At 43.6% G+C, this 22,537-nt stretch overlaps 1 protein-coding gene across 1 annotated transcript; it reads left to right on the plus strand.

Moving 5' to 3' along the window:
• Positions 1-5,651: 5,651 nt before the first annotated feature.
• On the plus strand, positions 5,652-22,113 carry ENDOD1 (endonuclease domain containing 1). Its single transcript, XM_072134156.1, has 2 exons — positions 5,652-6,011; positions 16,216-22,113. The coding sequence occupies exons 1-2, from the start codon at positions 5,721-5,723 to the stop codon at positions 17,275-17,277; spliced, it is 1,353 nt and encodes a 450-aa protein (XP_071990257.1). The 5' UTR covers positions 5,652-5,720; the 3' UTR covers positions 17,278-22,113.
• The last annotated feature ends 424 nt before the right edge of the window (positions 22,114-22,537 follow it).

Consider the following 22,537-nt stretch of genomic DNA (forward strand, 5'->3'; position numbering starts at 1 on the left):
GTCCATTTCCTTGGGAAACATCATCAACCTGGAGTCCACTTATATCCCTGTACATTGCCTCCTCTGTGGCCTCCAATCTAATGTTCCTGCTCCCCTCCAGTCTATTCTCAGCTCTGGGCTCTTATCAGTTTTGACCAAAAGTTACACATCTCGACCACTCCATACATATCTGACCTAATCTTCAGATACCTCCAGGACCAAATCACCTATTCACATCCCCTCCATAGTTCTCTGTCCCAAATTACCTTCCTACAAGTGATCACTGATCCTCTCAAGATCCTCAATCCTCAAGTTCCCTTCTGTTCTTCATGTCTGCTCCTTAAGATTTCTATCCTTCACTCTTTTATCCTCCAGAACTTGAATCCCCAGCACGTTGGTGTCTCTCCCTCCAGCCAAATCATCTACCAAACTACCTGAACTACTATATGAGTAACCGGTGATTGGCAGAGCAGACCTCCTCGGCCCACGCTTGCTCGGCTTGGCCATTAATTGAAGCCATCGCCAAGCTCTTAGGTCCTCTAGATCCAACGTGCTGCAAACTGTCCGATCCCTATGTGACATCAAAGAGATTTAGGAGGACCGCATTAGATGGTTGTCTGTGTCGCCAACATTGCTGGTTTTGGCCAACACACGTCTATTGTGTATGGCCAGCTTTAGGGTCACCCTGGACTATGAGTGTTTTCTGCTGGGTGTAATAGGTCCACTACAGATGCCCCCAGTTACCCAACCCTGATACCAATTCACTGTAAAAGATCTCCTCTGCTATATGGGCAGTAAGTAGACAGAATACCAAGGCAGAACAGGTTAGACATGTATTTCCTTTAAATGGAATAGCCCCAGGTTTATATCTCATTGAAAGGTCCTGAGTCAGTAACGTCTTTTGTTGGATACCAAATGTGTTTATGACTTCTAGGCCGCACCCGGTCGTTATGCAATACTTTCTCTTTAGTTGGAAGACGCCCAGAAGCACCAAATGAGGGACTCTGAGATAAAACAACAGTAATAAAGAATATTAAATAATACATGTATGCTGTCCTGTAGTGTGATCCCTATATTGTGACATCATTGTGTGTATTATCCCTGTACTGTAACATCACTTTGTCTATTACTGTTGTGTGCTGTAATAATTTTTGTTATTTCTGTACTGTGACATCTCCGTGTGTATTGTGTATTATCCCTTTACTGTCATAAGACTGTGTGTATTATAGCTGTACTGTTACATCTCTGTGTGTATAACTCTTCTACTGTGACCTAACTTTGTATATTATGTCTGTACAGTGACATCACTGTGTGTATTATCCCTGTACTGTCACATCACTGTGTGCATTACTCTTTTACTGTGACATCGCTGTGCATATTATTCCTATACTGTGACATCACTGTGTGTATTGTCCCTGTACTGTGACATCACTGTGTGTATTATCCCTGTACTGTGACACCACTGTGTGTATCATCTCTGTACTGTGACATCACTGTGTGTATTATCCCTGTACTGTGACATCTCAGTGTGTATTATCCCTGTACTGTGACATCTCAGTGTGTATTATCCTTGTACTGTGACATGACTGTGTGTATTATCCCTGTACTGTGACATGACTGTGTGTATTATCCCTGTACTGTGACATCACTGTGTGTATTATCTCTGTACTGTGACATCGCTGTGTGTATTATCCCTGTACTGTGACATCACTGTGTGTATTATCCCTGTACTGTGACATCACTGTGTGTATTATCCCAGTACTGTGACATGACTGTGTGTATTATCCCTGTACTGTGACATCCCTGTGTGTATTATCCCTGTACTGTGACATCACTGTGTGTAGTATCTCTGTACTGTGACATCACTGTGTGTATTATCCCTGTACTGTGACATCACTGTGTGTGTTATCCCTGTACTTTGACATCACTGTGTGTATTATCCCTGTACTGTGACATCACTGTGTGTGTTATCCCTGTACTTTGACATCACTGTGTGTATTATCCCTGTACTGTGACATCAGTGTGTGTATTATCCCTGTACTGTCACATCACTGTGTGTATTATCCATGCCTTGTGACATCACTGTGTGTATTATCCCTGTACTGTGACATCACACTGTGTATTATCCCTGTACTGTGACATCACTGTGTGTATTATCCCTGTACTGTGACATCACTGTGTGTATTATCCATGCCTTGTGACATCACTGTGTGTATTATCCCTGTACTGTGACATCACTGTGTGTATTATCTCTATACTGTGACATCACTGTGTGTATTATCCCTGTACTGTGACATCACTGTGTGTATTATTCATGCCTTGTGACATCACTGTGTGTATTATCCCTGTACTGTGACATCACTGTGTGTATTATCCCTGTACTGTGACATCACTGTGTGTATTATCCCTGTGCTGTGACATCAGTGTGTGTATTATCCCTGTACTGTGACATCAGTGTGTGTATTATCTCTGTACTGTGACATCACTGTGTGTATTATCCCTGTACTGTGACATCGCTGTGTACATTATCCCTGTGCTGTGACATCAGTGTGTGTATTATCCCTGTGCTGTGACATCAGTGTGTGTATTATCCCTGTACTGTGACATCAGTGTGTGTATTATGGCTGTTTTGGAGCAGGGGTGAAGGACTATATAAAGGAATCTGGCAGTGATATCAGTATTATTGGTGCGCTGCCTCGTCTACATGCCGTCCTGTCACCACATGCCACACAAGCTCTAGTAAGGACCTGCACATTTTCCGGAAGTGACCGACATATATGATCAGACGCCTGAACCCAGGATAAATGTAACAGGCGACATCATACTAATGAGTGGCCAGACATCGCGCCATGACATATGCCCATGGCTAGCGGTACATGGCTGTGTGCCTGCAGGCATTAGTCACAGAGGCTGAAGGCCTGATATCTGCTTACATTAATAACCCGAGGTCATTATATGAATAATTCATATCCTGTAAGCCGCATATCTGTGAGCCGGCTGCAGGTTTTCTACAGGAAATGTAATCTTTTATTCCAGTGACAATTTCCCTGGAATGGTTTAGAAGAAATCAGCTACAAAGAAGCTTTAATACATAATTACATGGTATTCAGCCCAGAAGAAGACATAAAAGGAATATCAATAAGAAAAAAATGTCATTCAAAGAAAACTTTTAATATAAACCAATGAGAATGACTTATGTTACATATTTTGATTGGATTGAGTTGCTTCCATTTGTCCCACAACTTCTGTCATCCTTTTGCTGCTCTGTTCCTTTTGCAATCTGATATTGTATATATAGTAGGATCTGATATGTAGTGTGTAGCTTTCCCAACTTTCCCAAAAATATGACTACATTGGCACCAATGATGAAAAGATACATCTGGCGGATTCCCGGCGTATCCTTAAGTATACCTAGGACATACCCAACTGCATGCACCTCCCCCTGAAATCGGGAGGAGGAGTGAACATCACCGGCTGCATTCAGGGGAGGCCAGGAATGGATGCAATACACGGCGTCTTTCCCCCATGGGCTCCAGTGACCTCCGCTGAGCATATACACCACTCAGCTAGAGGGAATAGGATGGAAAAATGTAGCTAGCTGTGTCTGTCCATCAGGAGTTTTCCACCATGACTTATACTTGGCAAAAGGATGCCCCCCACCAGTCTGTGTATGTCTATGGATCAGTCTGTATGGACTGTGACATCATTAGGGACCTCTCTGAGTGTATGCTCAGCAGAGGCTGGGGACGGATGCAATATACTGCACCTGTCCACCATAGGCTCCAGTGAGCTCCACTGAGCATATGTGCCCCTCAGAAAAAGGTAGTAGGATAAAACCAAAGCTTTCTTGGTATATACAAATGACAAAATGTGAATGTAGCCTAAGATTGTCTACTAATAGACCTCTGGAGGCTGAAATATTGTCTGATCCTGGGCCCACTAGAGGGTCCTCAGGTACTATGTCAGGCCAGACCGACTCTGGTGCCTCTAGGACAGTGATGGCTAACCTATGGCACTGGTGCCAGAGGTGGCACTCAGAGACCTTTCTGTGGGCACTCAGGCCATCACCAGAGATGACTCCAGGTATCTTCCTGCAGTCCCAGACAGCCCAGGACTTGCTGTGCACAGAGCAATTTTAAAGTGACAGTTGTACCTGGGACTATTTTCTGCTTTATTGGTGTCCTCAGGGTGCTGGTATCAATGAAAACTGTGACAGAGAAGGGAGTATAAATCACAAATTAAATTTCTGTGTTGGCACTTTGCAATAAATAAGCGAATCTTTGTTGTAGTTTGGGCACTCGGTCTCTAAAAGGTTTGCCATCGCTGGTATAGTGGATACTGTACATAGTATAGTGGATATATAAACCCTGGATCAGGAGAGCCTAGTGCAGAAGGCAGAACTTCTTATAGTAGATACATAAACCCAGGCAGAGGCAGCAGACATGGCACAGTGGGTACATATGCCCTGGCACAGGAGAGCCGGTGCAGCAGACATGGCACAGTGAGTACATATGGTGCAGCACACCTATGAGCCGGCGCAGCAGACATGGCACAGTGGGTCCATATACCCTGGCACAGAAGAGCCGATGCAGCAGACATGGCACAGTGGGTACATATACCCTGGCATAGTAGAGCCGGTGCAGCAGACATGGCACAGTGAGTACATATACCCTGGCACAGGAGAGGTGGTGCAGCAGACATGGCACAGTGGGTACATATGCCCTGGCACAGGAGAGGTGGTGCAGCAGACATTGCACAGTGGGTACATATGCCCTGGCACAGGAGAGGTGGTGCAGCAGACATTGCACAGTGGGTACATATGCCCTGGCACAGGAGAGCCGGTGCAGCAGACATGGCACAGTGAGTACATATGGTGCAGCACACCTATGAGCCGGCGCAGCAGACATGGCACAGTGGGTCCATATACCCTGGCACAGAAGAGCCGATGCAGCAGACATGGCACAGTGGGTACATATACCCTGGCATAGTAGAGCCGGTGCAGCAGACATGGCACAGGGATTACATATACTCTGGCACAGGAGAGGCGGTGCAGCAGACATGGCACAGTGGGTCAATATACCCTGGCACAGGAGAGGCGGTGCAGCAGAAATGGCACAGTGGGTACATATGGTGCAGCACACCTATGAGCCGGTGCAGCGGAAATGGCACAGTGGGTACATATGGGGCAGCACACCTATGAGCCGGTGCAGCAGACATGGCACAGTGGGTACATATGGTGCAGCACACCTATGAGCCGGTGCAGCAGACATGGCACAGTGGGTCCATATACCCTGGCACAGGAGAGGCGGTGCAGCAGACATGGCACAGTGGGTACATATACCCTGGTACAGTAGAGCCGGTGCAGCAGTCATGGCACAGTGGGTACATATAGCCTGGCACAGGAGAGGCGGTGCAGCAGACATGGCACAGTGGGTACATATGCCCTGGCACAGGAGAGGCGGTGCAGCAGACATGGCACAGTGGGTACATATGGTGCAGCACACCTATGAGCCGGTGCAGCAGACATGGCACAGTGGGTTCACATGGTGCAGCACATCTCTGCCCTGGCAGTGCCCGGGTGCTGCCCCTCTCCCGGCATGCTGTGCGGCCTGGTACTGCAGCTCTGCTCCTGTACGTGCCGGCGGCTGCAGGGGAGCGGCTCCTCCGTGTCCCTCCTCCCCCTCCCCCTCCTCCAGTAGCCGCATCCCCGGCCGGGCAGGTAGTGTGCACAGTGCTCAGAGATGACGGCGGCGGTGCTGCTCCTGGTGCTGGCGGCTCTGCCCTGTGCCCTGCACGCCCGCCTGGTACATGAGGGTGAGGACGGCTTCTCCGAGTGCAATGGCTTCTTCCACCAGGGCAGCCCACCCCAAGGCTTCACCCACCCGGGCAACGTGAAGATCTGCCAGAGGTACCAGGGAGACCAGCACTATGCCACCCTGTACAGCACCCAGCACAAGATCCCCGTCTACTCCGCCTTCACCTACCAGGAGGGTGCGGGGGGCGGCTGGGGAGGATGGATGGTGGAGCCCCAGGTAAGAGGGGGGACCCGGGGGTCACTGCATCACATGACATCATCATCATCTGGAGACTGCACCATCACAAAGGACTGCACTGTATATGTGTGCTACAGGGATGTATACAGCTACAGGGGAGTATAGCGATGTATATAGCGATGTATACAGCTACGGGGGGGGGGGGGGGATACAGCTACAGGGGGGGGGGTGTATAGTGATGTATACAGCTACGGGGGGGGGTGTATAGTAATGTATACAGATACAGGGGGTGTATAGTGATGTATACAGCTACAGGGGGGTGTATAGTAATGTATACAGCTACAGGGGGTATAGCAAAGTATATAGCGATGTATACAGCTACAGGGGGTGTATAGTGATGTATACAGCTACAGGGGGGGTGTATAGTAATGTATACAGCTACAGGGGGGTATAGCGAAGTATATAGCGATGTATACAGCTACAGGGGGGTGTATAGTGATGTATACAGCTACAGGGGGGTGTATAGTAATGTGTACAGCTACAGGGGGGTGTATAGTAATGTATACAGCTACAGGGGGTATAGCGAAGTATATAGCGATGTATACAGCTACAGGGGGGTGTATAGTGATGTATACAGCTACAGGGGGGGTGTATAGTGATGTATACAGCTACAGGGGGGGTGTATAGTGATGTATACAGCTACAGGGGGGGGTGTATAGTGATGTATACAGCTACAGGGGGGTTGTATAGTGATGTATATAGCAGTGTATACAGCTACAAGGGGGTTTATAGTGATGTATACAGCTACAGGGGGTATATAGCGATGTATACAACTAAAAGGGGGTATATAGCAATGTATACAGCTACAGGGAAGATATAACGATGTATATAGTAGATAGATAGTAATCTATGTCTATAGGTGGATGGTATATAATAACATACAACTATAGGTGTATTGGATATAGTACTATATAACTTGTGGTAGATGGTACATAGCACTGTAATGTATACGTGGATGGTGTATAGATCTAAGGGGGATAGTACATAGAATGCATACTGTAGTGCACATGATATGGAAAGTATACATTGTACATAGTGTACACCTTGCCCTCCACCACTCTGTAGTGGATTTGTGTAGGATGTGATTGTTACATTGTTTCCCGACAAAGGCATCACAGTTGTATCCATTTTTATCCATTATATATACATGTATTGTAAGTTGTAACCACAAGGTGAGGTCAGTAAATTGATCCAGATCTCTGATGCCAATCAATAAGACTGATCTAATAGTTCTGGTGTGACCCACTTTTTTATAGACCCTAAATAGCACAAACAGTCCTTTGTTCTGAGATGTATCTGTACACAGTCGGCTATTGTTTTGTTCTGTGCATGATCCAATTTTTGTCAGTAGAGGCAACAGCACCAGGAGGACCAGGATGAACAGTTTCCACCTAGATTCAACAGAGAGCTAGGATTAATGGGATGATACAGTAGTGGGTGAATGTAAATACTGCTGGTTGTAGTCTTTGTGCTTTCTGCTACAGTTCATCAAAGTGATTTTCCCATTTCGGACAACCCCCTTATACATACCCGTAGATGTCAGCTAGGGCGACTCCCACTGTGGAGGACTGAACCCAACTATTATGACAAGATATCTGAATGGGCTGTGTAATACTCCATCTCCCCTGTAGTGGCCACTGTAGCGAAATTAAACAGCAGCAGTGGCGATCGTCGGTGATTTATTTTTTTTAGCAAGATCTGCAAAAAAAATCTAAAAATTAAAAATCTTTTGTAATGGCTTCATTCTTAGAATTGGGATGACACTATGTTGCCATAGTCCTGTATGATGAGATTCCTTCACCTCAAGGAGCAAATGTATATATTTGACCATAGATATGAATACAATCCTACAACTCCTGATACATTGTGTTCCAAAGAAGAACAAGCAATTGATAAAACAGGGAAAAATCCACTAATACTCCAATATTTCTGCCCCTGCGGATGACTACCCGGCTGAGTTGTTCTGACGGGCGGCAGCGTGTTGTGACAGGCGCTGAATACATTCCTGACGGATCAGCTGAAAAGAATTAAGATGCTTGTATCTGCTGTCACAGATTTGCCTGACGTCAGCTGTGAACGAGAGGCATTGTCACCGCGCCTTGCCCCCTCCTGCTGGCTGCGTGCCCGCTGCTGCTGTCATTGTATCACTACTGATGCACCCAGTATCAGCGGGTACAATGGCGCTTTACGTCTCCGCTCAGCATGGCTTTGTTTGTAGGGATAATGCTCATGGAAACGGGAGGAAATCTGATGGATTTATAGACAGTCATTGCCGGCGGTGACAATGTCTCACTGTTGGGGGGATATCGCAGCAGAGAGCATCAGTATTTGTAAGACAAAGCCAGGAATGGATCCAAATAACTGCTTTTTTTCTTTTTGGTTCGTACAAAAACCTGGTCAAAATATTGCTGTGTGAATGAGGTCCTAGAAGAGGAATAGCTTTTCTCAATGATATGTTCTTACCCATTATGATCGCTCTCTGCATTTGGTTTCTAAAAACAGCATATGAAAAACTGAATGTGTAAACGCTTCCTGAGGGCACATTCACACAATGCGTTTTGAGCTACGTTTTTGACACATTCCAAAGGGTGATGTCAGACGTGGCGCTTTGTCTGCGCTTGCAAACGCAGACAAAGCCGCGCCCGCCATGGCGGGCCGCGGCCCGATCGCATCGGCATTTCTATGGAAACGCCTGCGATCGGGAATGAGCCGCTGGTGTTTTGCGTTAATTTAATGCAAAACACTGGCGGCTTGTTGCGTTTTTTGAAAACGCATGCATTTTTGTCCGGTTTTCCGAATTTGCGCAATTAAAAACGAATTTTTAAAAAAGGATGCGTTTTTTAAAAAAAGATGCGTTTTTTTAACGCATGCGTCTTTTACGATCTGAAAACGCACTAACTAAAAACAGCCCAAAAACTGCCTAAAACACCATGTGTGACATCGCCCTGAAACTTTTGGAATGCGTCAAAAACTGATCAAAAAACGGAAGGCAACGCATTGTGTGAAAGCACCTTAAGGCCGACGGCACATGTGGCGTTTTGAACCCGTTTTTGGGCCGTTTTTTAAGCAATCCGTTAACAAACGCATTTTTTTTAATACTGCTTCCGTTTTTGACCCGTTTTAATTAAGATAATTGGTAAAACCGCTCAAAAACGGATGCGTTTTCTAATGGACTGCTTAAAAACGGCCCAAAAACGGGTTCAAAATGCTATGTGTGCCGGCGGTCTCGGGGTGCATTCACATGATGCGTTGCTTCGCGTTTTATGCGTTTTTGACGTATTGCAAAGGCCTAAGGCTGGCGCCACATGTAGCGCTTTGTCTGCGCTTGCAAACGCAGACAAAGTCGCGCCCACTGGGGCGGGCCTCGGCCCGATCGCATCTGCGTTTCTATGGAAACGCCTCGATCGAGAACGAGTCGCCGGTGTTTCGCATTAAATTAACGCAAAACACCGGCGGCTCGTTCCCGATCGCAGGCGTCTCCATAGAAACGCCGATGCGATCGGGCCGAGGCCCGCCCCGGTGGGCGCGACTTTGTCTGCGTTTGCATTTGCAAGCGCAGACAAAGCGCTACGTGTGGCGCCGGCCTTAATCACATGCTGAGGTTACATTGCGTTTCCACTGCATTTGTTTAAATGCAATGTAACCTCAGCATGTGATCATGGCTGAAGCCTTTGGAATGCATCAAAAAACGCACCACATTTTCATTTTCATTTTTGAACCATTTCAAAGGCTCTCATCATGTGATCGAGGCTGAAGCCACTGGAATGCGTCAAAAAGGCAATAAAAAACGTGACGCAGCGTGTGAATGCGCCCTTAAGATGAGAAACAATACCAGGCCCTGCATCTGTGTAGTCGTTGCTTAGCTGAAGTGTTAGGTTTTCTGAGGTACAAATGAAATATTTAGCGATGTCATGTCCCCTTTAAGAGGGTACGAGACGGTTAGATGAGATGAGACATGTGGATGGTGGGCATGTCTGGCAGCACAGAGATAGCAGCACATTCTTGTGAAAGCCGTGGAGCTCGCAGGAATACAGATAGGAGGGTAATGGATGGGTGTGACCGCTCAGCACTGCTTCATTATGTTCCCATCACAGAATATGTTATAATACAAGTGATTATAATAGGCTTCTGCTCATTTGCATGTGACTTTACGAAGCCCGTGCCTATTGTACTGCTCTCTGGTGCTCCAGCTTCATGTCTGACCTATGGGACGTTCTGTTATCAAATACTTATCCCCTGTCCTATTCATATGCAATAAAACCACACAGTGGGACAACCGCCTTAAAGGGATTGTCCAGTATTACTTAAATGAGGCAGTTTACATCCCAAAAAATTGTGCCACACATCCAAAGATTGAGTCTGGGATTGCAACTGTGCAACTCTATATTTTTTTTTTAACCCTGTACACCCCTTGTACTATGGAGTCTCTGAAGCGCTGTGTTAGGCCTCATTCAGACAGCGGTAAAGGGGGCTGTTAGGGCCCCCATAGACTTCATTGGCTCTCGGTGTGGTGCGGTGGCTACTGTAAAGCAGATCTGTAAATGCTGTAGTTCAGGCAAGATGGCCGCCTCCCTGAAGATAAGATAAGACATACTGAATGTACCGGGACAGCCTCTAATTTCTAGAGATAGTCCTGGCAAATTTGACGTGTCCCTCCTGTAACTTCAGATTATTACAGGCTATAGAGACATTATTATAGGATACCTGTTCAGGGCAGCACGGTGACTAAGGGGTTAGCATTACAGCCTTGCAGTGGTGGGGACCTGGGTTCAAAAGAGTTTGTATGTTCTCTCCATGTTTGCGTGGGTTTCCTCCGGGTCCTCCGGTTTCCTCCCACACTCCAAAAACATACTGGTAGGTTGATTAGATTGTGAACCCCATGGGGACAGGGACTGATTTGACAAGTTCTGTGCAGCGCTGCATAATCTGTGTGCTCTATATAAATAAAGGAATTATTATTATTATTATTCTACTACTGGGACAGGAACGTTTGTTGATTTATTCTTCATCGACAATTGAAGGGCCTTTGTATACACTAATCCAACCTGATTATCCGAATGGTTAGGAGGTATGTGCCTCACCCCAACCACAGCCACCGCTCCTGCCACACATAGAGCTGCCACAATCTGCTGGGTCAACAAAAGTTTTAGCAGTTTCTTTGCCCTTTTAAATTTTCTTGGACTGTGATTTGTCCATAGTTACATTACACATCATGGTCAATGGTAGGAAATCTTTTATCTGAAGTGGAATTGTCAGAAGGTAAGATCATACATACTACAGGCAGTGTTAGGAATCGTCCCAGGAAATCTGCGCGCCAGTGTTAGGTATTGTCCCTACAGAGAGATGTGTAATCATACCTTTGAGTGTGTTGTTAGTAGCACCCGGAGTGTGAATGGATGAGGCTTCTGGAGTCATGTCCTCACACTGCTGTGCTCTGTTCCCTCTGAGCCAGTGTTAGGTATTGCCCCTATAGAGAGATGTGTAATCATACCTTTGAGTGTGTTGTTAGTAGCAGCAGGACTGTGAATGGATGTGGCTTCTGCAGCCATGTCCTCACACTGCTGTGCTCTGTGCCCTCTGAAGCCAGTGTTAGGTATTCTTCCTGAATAGTTGTATAATCATACCTTTGAGTGTGTTGTTAGTAACAAGGACTGTGAATGATTGTGGGTTCTCTAGGAGAACATTCCCAGAGATGATACACTCTTGGAATATAAATCCATGTGCTGCTGTTGCTTACAACACACACAAACATGATTATCCATATAATGGGGTCAATACCTTACACTGTATGCAGAGAGCACAGAGCACAGCAGGGTGAGGACTCCTGGAGAAGCTAAGATTCTGCAATATAAATCCATATAACACAGTATGGTTACACATCTTTAAAGTGACAATACCTCTCACTGCTATAGTAATGTAGGCATGTGAATTTAATTATTCTAACCAGGAAAATCCCTTAAAGTGTAAATAGAGTGCAAATATCTGGATCAGGTCTCTCTGGGACTATTGACACCTGTAGCCCTGGAGGTGAGGTGTTCGGTTTCTCCAAAGAGATAGCAGACTATGAGGCATGTGGACCCACCCCGGCCTCAGGCACATGAGGGTGTAGACTATGCTGCTTATATAACACTAGTGACTAGCCCGGCTTGGTATGTGGTCATCCAGGTAATTATATTTCTGTAGAAGCAGCCATTATACCATGTGTAGAGCCAGGATAGAATTTTATCTAGACTATACTAGATAATGGGGCCACACTCCCAAAATGTGGTAACTGGGAGCAACAGAACACACACAACATAGAAGCAATACCCCTTCTAGTCCTATTTTCAACATATTTTTTCATGAGGCTTATCCTTACCTTATTTCCATGTGGCACACGTGTTTAGCCTGTGTAAATGGACCTGCATGCTGGTAAGATCCCACGGACTGAGCACAGGGCAGTGAACCCCTTTTTTAAGTGTGATATGGGGCCCTGCGTCTCATAGTTACGCACCTGGCTCTGTGACCGCATCCTATAACAGTTCAACTCTTTAGTTCTTAAAGGGAACCTGTCACCAGGAAACCCATTTTTAGCACTCCCCCAGTCCCCACAGAGCATAGTACATACACTGCCAAAGTGTTTTGTATAAAAAATTGGTTTTACAGAAAAAAAGATATGTTATATTGTACCTTTCATTAGCATCTGCTGTGTGACTAGGCAGTTGCCAAATGGGAGGGGCTGGAAAGGAGCAGTCCCCCCCACCCTTGGGAAACATGTGACCTTTTCAAATATATGAATAACTCCCCACACTCGGGATTGGCTGTAGAGGAGCAGGGGGCATCGCTAAGCCCAGTGATGGGTGTTTTCATATATTTGAAAAGGTCACATGGAGGAGCTGTTCCCCAAGGGGGGGGGGACTGCTCCTTTCCAGCCCCTCCCAGTGGGCAACTGCCTAGTCACACAGCACATGCTAATGAAAGGTACAATGTAACATATCTTTTTTTCTGTAAAACCAATTTTTAATACAAAAACACTTTGGCAGTGTATGTACTATGCTCTGTGGGGACTGGAGGAGTGCTAAAAATGGGTCTCCTGGTGACAGGTTCCCTTTAAAGATTATTTAAAGTGGATGTCCCACAAAATAACGTTAGGCCCAATCTACAGTTGCAGATCGGTGGGGGTCTCAGTGATGGGCCATAGAGATGCCCGGGCTGCCTAATTTATCTCTATGGAGCTGACAGAGATTGCCAAGCGCTATACTTGGCAATCTCCATCAGCTCCATAGAGATGAACGAGGCAGCCCGGGCATACGCGACTGTTTGCTTTGGTCATCTCGGGGTGCGAGGACAGTACATTGGTGTGGGTCCCATCACTGAGACCGACACCAACAAGAAAGTTAGACCTTTTCCTGTGGATAGGGCCTAACTTGCTTCTGGGACATCCCCTTTAAAGATTTGCTTTAAGTAATAGCCCCTATGAAAGCCAACAATGTAAAGCGTAATATGGTCATGGAGAAACATGGGTCCAGCTTTGGGAACATTTGGTAGTGCAGTAACCGCCTTACATAACATGAACAGGTACTAAGTAAATGACTGAGATATAAATCCCTTATAAAATGGATGATCTAACAATCCATCACTGGAAGTTGTGAGTCAGCCATGGCAGCTCATCACTATTTATACCTCAGTCTTCAGTATTATAATCTCTATGACCGATCCTCTGACACAATGTTTACCATAGTTATGGTTATAATGTGTCAGTGACCAGGTATGACCGTGACAATAAAGGGAAAATCATCCAGAAAATCAACTTTGAAGTTAGATGTATAAAGTCATTGAGGCGGAGAATTTAGCATTGAAGTCATGCTCTCCCTGCCTCTGAACACCTCCTCCCATGGAAATGACATCATGCGCTGGACTTGAGGAGATCTGGTCAATGATGTCCCAGGGCACAGGACCATGAAATACAGTGAAGGTGCATTTTAAGGCAGGGAAAGCTTGACTTCAGTGTTAAAGGAAACCTACCACTTGAAATGGTAGGTGTAAGATGCAAATACCAAGCACCAGCTCAGGGTGAGCTGGTGCCGGAGCTTATTTTCATTAGTGTCATAAACCGCTGTATCGCGGTTTAAACACTTTTTAATCTTTATAGCTGAAGCAGCTTCGGCGCACCAAGCACACGACCGCCTACATAGGGAGAGCCGGTGACGTCGTGCGTGCACGGTCGCGTGCTTGGTGCGCTGAAGCTGCTTCAGCTATAAAGATTAATAAGTGTTTAAACCACGATACAGCGGTTTATGACACTAACGAAAATAAGCACCAGCTCACCCTGAGCTGCTGCTTGGTATTTGCATCTTACACCTACCATTTCAAAGGGTAGGTTTCCTTTAAACTCTCCGCCTCTTTGACTTCATAAAACCAATTTACACCTCACTTCAAAGTTGATTTTCTAGGTGATGACACCACACTAGGCCATGAAAGAAACATCAACTAGAAGCTGCTCGGCTGCTAGTGGTTTATTAGGCCAATTTCTCATGACAGGTTCCCTTTAATAAGAGGCCACGGCTGGCGCATTAGTTTCTGTCCCACCCTATGTTACCAATTACTTCGTTGTGGGGGAATGCAGGCAGCTGATCAACGTCCATAAGAAACCCCAGGTTGTGATTCCTATGGAGCATCTTTGGATCAAATTGTGAGGTACAAGAAGACCTCTAAAGCTACTCTGTTAACTAACTCAGTTGTTCTCAATACACATGTATTAGATGGATTTGTATGATCACCATGTGGTGCTCGCTGCAGAATATCATGTGCTGGGACAATCACAATGGGGTAATAGAGAGCTGGGCTCCCGCTGTAATGGAGAACATCAGAGGAACCTTTGATCCTGGTGGTTTAATCTCTTAGCTGCTACAGTCAATAGCGACTGAAACATCAAAGCAGCACTAAGTGACGGCCACTTCAGAATCCACTGAATCTGGAGAAAAAAAATAAAATTAAGTTGAAATTGAAAAAAATAATAATAATAATAATAAAAACCTAGTGCCAAAAACGCCGCTGCATTGATGGAAATCAGGTAAAATAAGTCTGAAAAAAATTATATGGATTTTTTTCTGTCTTTCTAATAGACCATTCATTTCCCAGGATCAATATCTAAGCTGCCGAGTCAACATCTGAGACGTCCCTGATGATGAGGCTCAGCTTGTAGACTTGCATTTCAGAACATTAGCTAATTGCGCTAAATGGATGTCCATCAGTATATCCTGCGCCGGTCGTTCCTGCCGGTTCGCATGCCTCATTGCTCATACAGGGCAGCATCAGGCATTTACTGACCACGCTGTCACTTAGGAGAGCGTTTAAGTGTCTCTGTCATATTTCAAGGTCATTATCCAAGGAGGAAAGCTTAAAATCTAACGTGGGGGGAGGGGGTTAACACTATTTTATCATCACTCAACATGTACATAGTGCCATCCTTTATTTAGAAGGCGTAAAGGACACAGCATACATAGAATATAGATAAAAAGGAAAAGAATGACAACCTAAAAATGTATACAATATAATAGAAAATGTATTGTATTGCTGTCTGCAGTGCCACTTAAAAATAGCAAACGCCATCCCAGAGACTTATATTGAATTTACTGTCAAAAATCTCTGAAAATCGGAAGAAAAAAAGTCTTAACTTTGATATTGTTTTACCTATAGTTTAGTTGAATAATAACCTGATATTCATGCTGTTCAAATCCCCTGCAGCGCCCCCACAGGAGAGATTAAACTTTACAGTCGGCAGTCCTCCGGATACAATGATTAGTCCCTCCTCTGGAACCACCTATGATCTGGAAAATGAAGGAGCTGCTAAATCTGTTTTTGGATATTTGGTTATTAATAGAACTGATGGGGCTATCATAAGTAAAACAGTTAAAGGGATGTAGCACTACACAAGTGCTTCGGCAAATACCAGAGTAACATTATATGGTTTAGATCCCAGAAAAAGATTTCTCAAAAACGGTGTTTTCTAATTTTTTCTTTATTTAAACAAGATTTCAACAAAGTTAGGCCACATTCCCACACGCTGACTTGAGTTTAATGTCCTTATGTCTGGAGCATGCCCCACTTTTTGAAGTACGCACTTTGGTTGAAGAGACTCTTTAAGTTGCTCAAGATCATATTTTTCAATTACTCATGGCCCTTATCTTCTTATCATTTACAGGTGGACGATTCCAAGAGCAGTCTGGATGAAGTCACCAAAGGTTCTGATGCGAAGGAACACGTTCCTGATCTAGGAACAAACCAGGCCTTGGAAGAAGACTATGCCTCTACGGATTACCAACCCGGTGCACTCTACCATAGAGCTTCACCGGCTCTTACTAGTTCTGTGCCATTGACACCAGAATTCACAGAGAAATGGGCAGCAGATGTGGATCTTCTGATCAAAGAGAAGTTATTGCCCCATTGTGAGAGTGGAGAACACCTTCACCTTCTCACTGGAGCTGTCCCATCTAACACAAAAGTTAATGATAAAGTTGCCATTCCAGAGTTCATCTGGCTCGCAGCTTGCTGTAATGCCCCCGAAGCCTGGTCTTTAGGAATTATTAAGAGAACTGGAGACGTAGATGGACTAGAACAGGTCACTGTGGAAGAATTGGAGAACCAGCTATCTGGTGATATAAAGTTGTTCTCTAACCAATGTGGTGGTGGAGCTCTCCACCCAGAACTGAGATCAACATCTGATGCCTCAACTCAAACCGACGAAGAACCATCAGTTCAGACCCCAGGAGCCTTTTCTAGATTTTTCCAGTTTATTTTCTGTGTTATATATGAGATTATTAATACTTTTGTGTGCTTGGTATGGTTCCTCTTCAAACAAGTCTGTAATATAATCTTTGGACGGCTGTACTGGATCTGGACTGCACTTACCACCTACATCTTTGCCCTGAGCAAAGTCTTGCTGAACATTCCTTGCGATGTCCTCTGCGTCTTTGCTAACATTCTTTGTGGCTTTGTACGAATCCTTAACAATGCGTTATCAGTTGTTTGTCTCATACTTAGGCTGCCAACAAGATTCCTCTGTGACATGGCAAGCTTCCCCTATTATACAATCTGTGCCATACCGGATGTTGGTATCGACATATTAAGTGGTGTCTGGGGGGTCTTCATGTTGGGGTTTTCAGCCGTTTTTGGTGCGTTTGGTGGTTCCTTCTCAGTGGCATCCTTTGCAGGTAGCAGTTTTTTCCAAAGGTTCATCGGACAGTCTGAGGGTTATGAAAACTGAGCGGCATTAGTATTATTTTCATGAGAGGCGTCTACCCAACTGCTGATCGATAGGTGTGCTCGCACTTTACTGCAAGTCATTCAGAATTCTTGTGGAATTTCTATGAAACTTCCATTTATTTTTATCCTGCTTATCGGCATTTTTCGTCAGCTCCCTTAGATGCCATGGTAACGCTGGCTTTTTGGTAAATTTATATAGGAACTACCAACTGGCTTTCAGTCGTATTTCTCCATTTATTGTGACGGGTGTGAGAACTCATTTGGTGAAAAAGTGCTTTATGGCACGTAGTAAATTTTGAAAATCAGGTATTTTTGGGTGATTAGACTGAATGCAGTTAATTGGTCTTCTAGGTAATGACGTAAAGTGACGGGAATGTTTGATTTGCCTGGTGGCTATCTGCAGGTCGCAGAGGGATGTACATTATCAGGAAAGTACAGCATTTTTAAAAATTGCATAAGAAAATACTGCTAAAAATGGCAAATTCTCGTTGAGGTGTAATGATTTATAAAACTGAAATTGACAACTACTTTAGAATAGCGAATGTGTTCAGTGTAGTAGTGTTACTCATAGAAAAGTGAAAGAAAAAGCAGTTTGCTTTATATTACTGCAGTAAGAATGGATCATTTTGTTTTCCTGAAATTATGATAAATTTTTACTTGATTTTATCGGATCGGTGATTTTATTCGATTCAATTTTAAATTTACACATTTTTTAAATTGCCTTAAAAATTGTAACATAACCATAAAATTATGCATCAGACCTAACAAATACTGATGGGAGAACAGCAAAACAATGGCCTATTCGTCTACTAGTTCTCCACATGTTTTGCTCATTAGAATTTTTTTTAGCAATGTAGGTGACAAATTGTCCAAAATTCTACTCTTTTTGTCATTGATTACTGACCTTTTTGTCACTATGCAATTTCCTTAAATGCAGGAAGTCAGACATAGTCCATAAAAGGTTATTGGTTATGTTCAATTGTATTATTGTTGATCCAAAATTATTTAAAGTAAATCAGAATATTATTATTAGAGTTGTTTTTTTTGTTTGTTTTTTTTTTGTTTTATGACCATATGATGCCAGTTGTCCAGTTGTGTTGGCTACTGATTGGGTATTCCCTATCTATATTATTTCGTTGACTGTATCATCAAAAAAAGGGTACAAATAATGCTGTATCTATATTATTTTAGATCTAGTTCTATACCATCAGTATTATACAAAATATTGGAACATTTTTGAATTTGGGAACCAACAATTTTTGAAGAAGCACCTGATTATTACTTATTAGTCTCGCTTTAGGTTAATTTTTTTCCGATCCGTATTATTTCTTTTTGACTAAGTTCTGTTTGCACTGAAAGAACGTTGTCCTGATAAAGTCGGAAAAATTGTCCCAGAGAACAAAAAATAAGGGAAATGTTTTTGAAAAAAATCTGTGGTGGGTCACCTTTTTAGTACTCCTCTGGGTGTATGAGTTCATTGAACTAGCATTTTCTTTAAACAACCCCCCCCCCCCTACCCAATTGAAGGGGTCCGAATTGATTGTTAACCTATGGGCAACTTTTTCAACAAAACAATGCCAAAATTTCATTGTATAAACATAGGTATGTTGATGGTGGTGCCACACCTGTGAAACTCATACTATACACAAGTATCACTTGGTAGCTGTATATGTCAGTAGATCCAGCCAATGTTTGGATCTGGTAAAAAAAAATTAAAAAAAATCAGATTGTCCTCCAGTATTTGATTCTAAAAGTTCAATATTAATTGGACGATCAAACATTTTTCATATTATTTTTTATGACAAACAAAATTACACAGGTAGACTTTTGCTATACATTTTGTTGTTGCCTCTCCTTCGAACAGGCACAGAAATGGGGGAATAAGATCCTTAATTTCTCAAAGTTATACTCAGCATTCCCTATGTATAGTGTATATTTGTCAGGATCTAGCATTGGGAAGTACTAGGTTGGGCATCAACTACTTTTTATATTATTGCAGTATATTCAAGTAATTGTATTATTTGGGTCAGAATCTGCTGTCAGCATAATCACAGATTATGAAGGACATGTCTAATATTCCTAGGGGCATGTACACAGATTGTCGCTTATTTCTTCTGGGAGACATAGTTGGTTCTTATTGATTCCAATGGGAGCGCTATTTTACCACAGATTTTCACATCTAGAATGCTGATGCAAATAACGTAGTGTGAACGAGGCCTAAGTAGTCAATCACTGTACTACTATTCACTGTCTGTTGTACGTTGGTTTCTTTGAGGCTTAATAGTCAGGAGAACCTGATGCCATCTGCTATTTTTTTGTCACAGTTTTTGCTGAGCAGATGTTTATGTTCCCACTACTGAATTTTCGCTGTTTTCAAAATCTAGTCAAAAAGTCTGACAGGTCTACAATAGTCGTAGTCGAGTAGAGTAGTGGAAATGTATTATGGTATAATGGTATAAATTAGGTGGTTGTTAATGTTTAAAAAGACAACGCCTTGAACATCTCAGAATTTACTACAGCAAAATAGGAGACATTCGTTTCCAAAATCCAAGATGGCGCCAGTATGTTCAGTAGACAAAATGGCGGCTGGATTCTTTGCTCATAAGAAGTGGCAATTATCAATACCTCACAGAGCGCAGAAGGGGTGAGGAAATCTCCTAATTTGTTTTATATTTTTAGTTGTTTATATGACCAAAAAAGGGTCCCTAACCGCCATGTTCAGTTCTTACATCACAAAAAGTGTCCTGCCCCCTTCTTGGTTGAGGCCTAGTTTAGGCAAAAGGAACAGTAAAATGATTGCTGGTGGTTTTAAAGGAGTTGTACAAGTTTGCAAAAAAACATGACCTCTTCCTCCCAGAAACTCCTCCTCATGTCCGTGGACAATATCTTGCATCGTCTCTAGTGAAGTGTATGTGAGGTGAGTAGCTGCAATACCGCACACAACCTGTGGACAGATGGCGGACTGTTCTGGGAAGAAAACCGCCATTTTTATTAACTCCAACTTCTTCAGTCTGCAGACACGACTAAAGATACCCTATTTTTCGGACTATAAGGCGCACCATCAATAAATGCCTGCTAAAATGTCTAGGTTCATACATAAGGCGCACCAGATTATAAGGCGCACCTGATTATAAGGATGAATGACCAGCAGGTGGCAGCTGGTGTCTGTAAGTACAATTCATATATAAGGCGCACTGGACTATAAGGCGCACCTTTGATTTCTGAGAAAATCAAAAGAATTTTTTGTGCGCTTTATAGTACGAAAAATACGGTAGTTGCTTTTGATGCACTTTTATGGTGACACTCTGGTTATTGGTCCACTACATCCAGGGCCACCACTAGGAATTTGGGGGCTCTAACTCTTCAGTTTTGTGGGCTTCCCACATAATGATAATCCAGCCCTGTGTGCACAGTGAAAGGGAGGAGAGTTTTCTGTGACTAGGGGCCCCTTCTCCTCCTTGGGGCCCCCTGAACACAGGTCACACTAAACCCCTCCCGATGGCGGCCCTTACTACATCCACCAGTATGACCATGTAGAGAGTTGAAATTTTACATCACAATGAAAGCCGTAATCCCTATTCCCTCACCCTATTGAAATTCAATGCAATGGCCAACCCTTAAAAGATGAAGGATTGTAAACCAAGCAAACTAACATACAGATGTGTGCCCCTCTGGTAGGTTCCACTTTTCTTTAAGCTTATTATGCCCTTGTTTTTAAGAATAAAAGGCTTTAAAAATTATGCAAATGAACCTAAGGAACTCAAGGCTCCATTAAAACCTGTGGAATACGGAGCCCCTCAGGCTCATTTGAATAATTTTAAAACCTCATTTTGTAAAAACCAGGGAATGAGATGCTAAACGAAGAGCGGATCCTGCCTGGGGGAGTGATACCAACGCTCAGCATTGCTAGACCTATATATGTGAGGTGACCTCTGGATTATGTGCAGGGTTATCTTTATGGGGGGGGCTTACCGTACATTAGTTTCAATTTGCATCAAAAATGTTGTGTTTGCTACTCGAGTGCAATGATTCACTTGGAATCTTCATGGTTTGTCTAATCTTGTATTATTTATGGGATGTATTAGGGTTATCTTTGTTATTGAGGTGCCATACTACAGTAGATGTGTGTCATTCATTTCGCTGCTGTCCAGTTCTTGTGGACTATGTTACCCGAACCTGGCCAGATGCTACCCTTCACCTGCCTAGTTATATACTGCGAGTATAGCCCATAGATAAATAGTCCCCAGGATTGTAGGATTAACATTGTAAATAATTTGTAAAAAAAAAATTTGCCATGTCCTATATATATTCTGTCATTTTGGACTATTGTATTGATTTTTATTTATATTTATAAAGTTGTTTTTTTTTTTCCTTAAAGGGGCATAGATGCAGTGGTGGTGTCTATTTTGTAGACAAGTGCCACCGCCTGACACCAGTGTATTTGTATATCAATATCTCATGCTTGTAGATTTATCCCATAAAATGGCCGCATTCCTTAGTAGGCCCAAGCCTGATTAGATTTCCATAGCGCTATCCACAATCTCAAGTACCAAGCGGCTTTAGTGCGTGATGGGTGAGCAGAACATCTCCAGCTTTTTGCACCATTGACCTCCGTGTATTGTGACATGAGCTACTAAGCAATAGGATCACTTTTCAGTCATAGTGCGCTACGACACCCATGCTGCACAGCAATAAAGACCACCTACAAATGACTGGCGTGCTTGTGCCCCCTTGTAGAGATCTGTCATGTGACCATTTGCCATGTCCTGTATGTACAATATATTCATGTTTTTTTTTCACATGTATGACTACAAGGAAATAAAGTCAATTAAAATGGTGGGTTTTTTTCTGGTTTGTGATCTATTATTAAAATATAGTGCAAATATGTGTATTTTTTTCATCTACACTGTGAGTCAAAAGACCCCAAACACCATTTTATCTCAGAAACAAAAGGGTAAATTACATATCTGATACCCCCAGCAAGTAATGGATGAGGCGGAACATGGCTGCCATCTTGGATTTTGCCATATTAGATAAAGGGCAAAATTACATATCTGATACCCCCAGCAAGTAATGGGTGAGGCAGAAAATGTGTGTAAAGAACATGGCTACCATCTTGGATGCTACCATATTAGATAATGGGCAAAATTACATATCTGATACCCCCAGCAAGTAATGGGTGAGGGGGCACATGGCTGCCATATTGGATGAAGGGCAAGTTTTTCAAATGGGAAGGTGAGTCCTTGGACACCATTTTATTT

The sequence above is a fragment of the Engystomops pustulosus genome, chromosome 2 (genome assembly GCF_040894005.1).
Source record: "Engystomops pustulosus chromosome 2, aEngPut4.maternal, whole genome shotgun sequence".
Classification (NCBI taxonomy): Eukaryota; Metazoa; Chordata; class Amphibia; order Anura; family Leptodactylidae; genus Engystomops; species Engystomops pustulosus.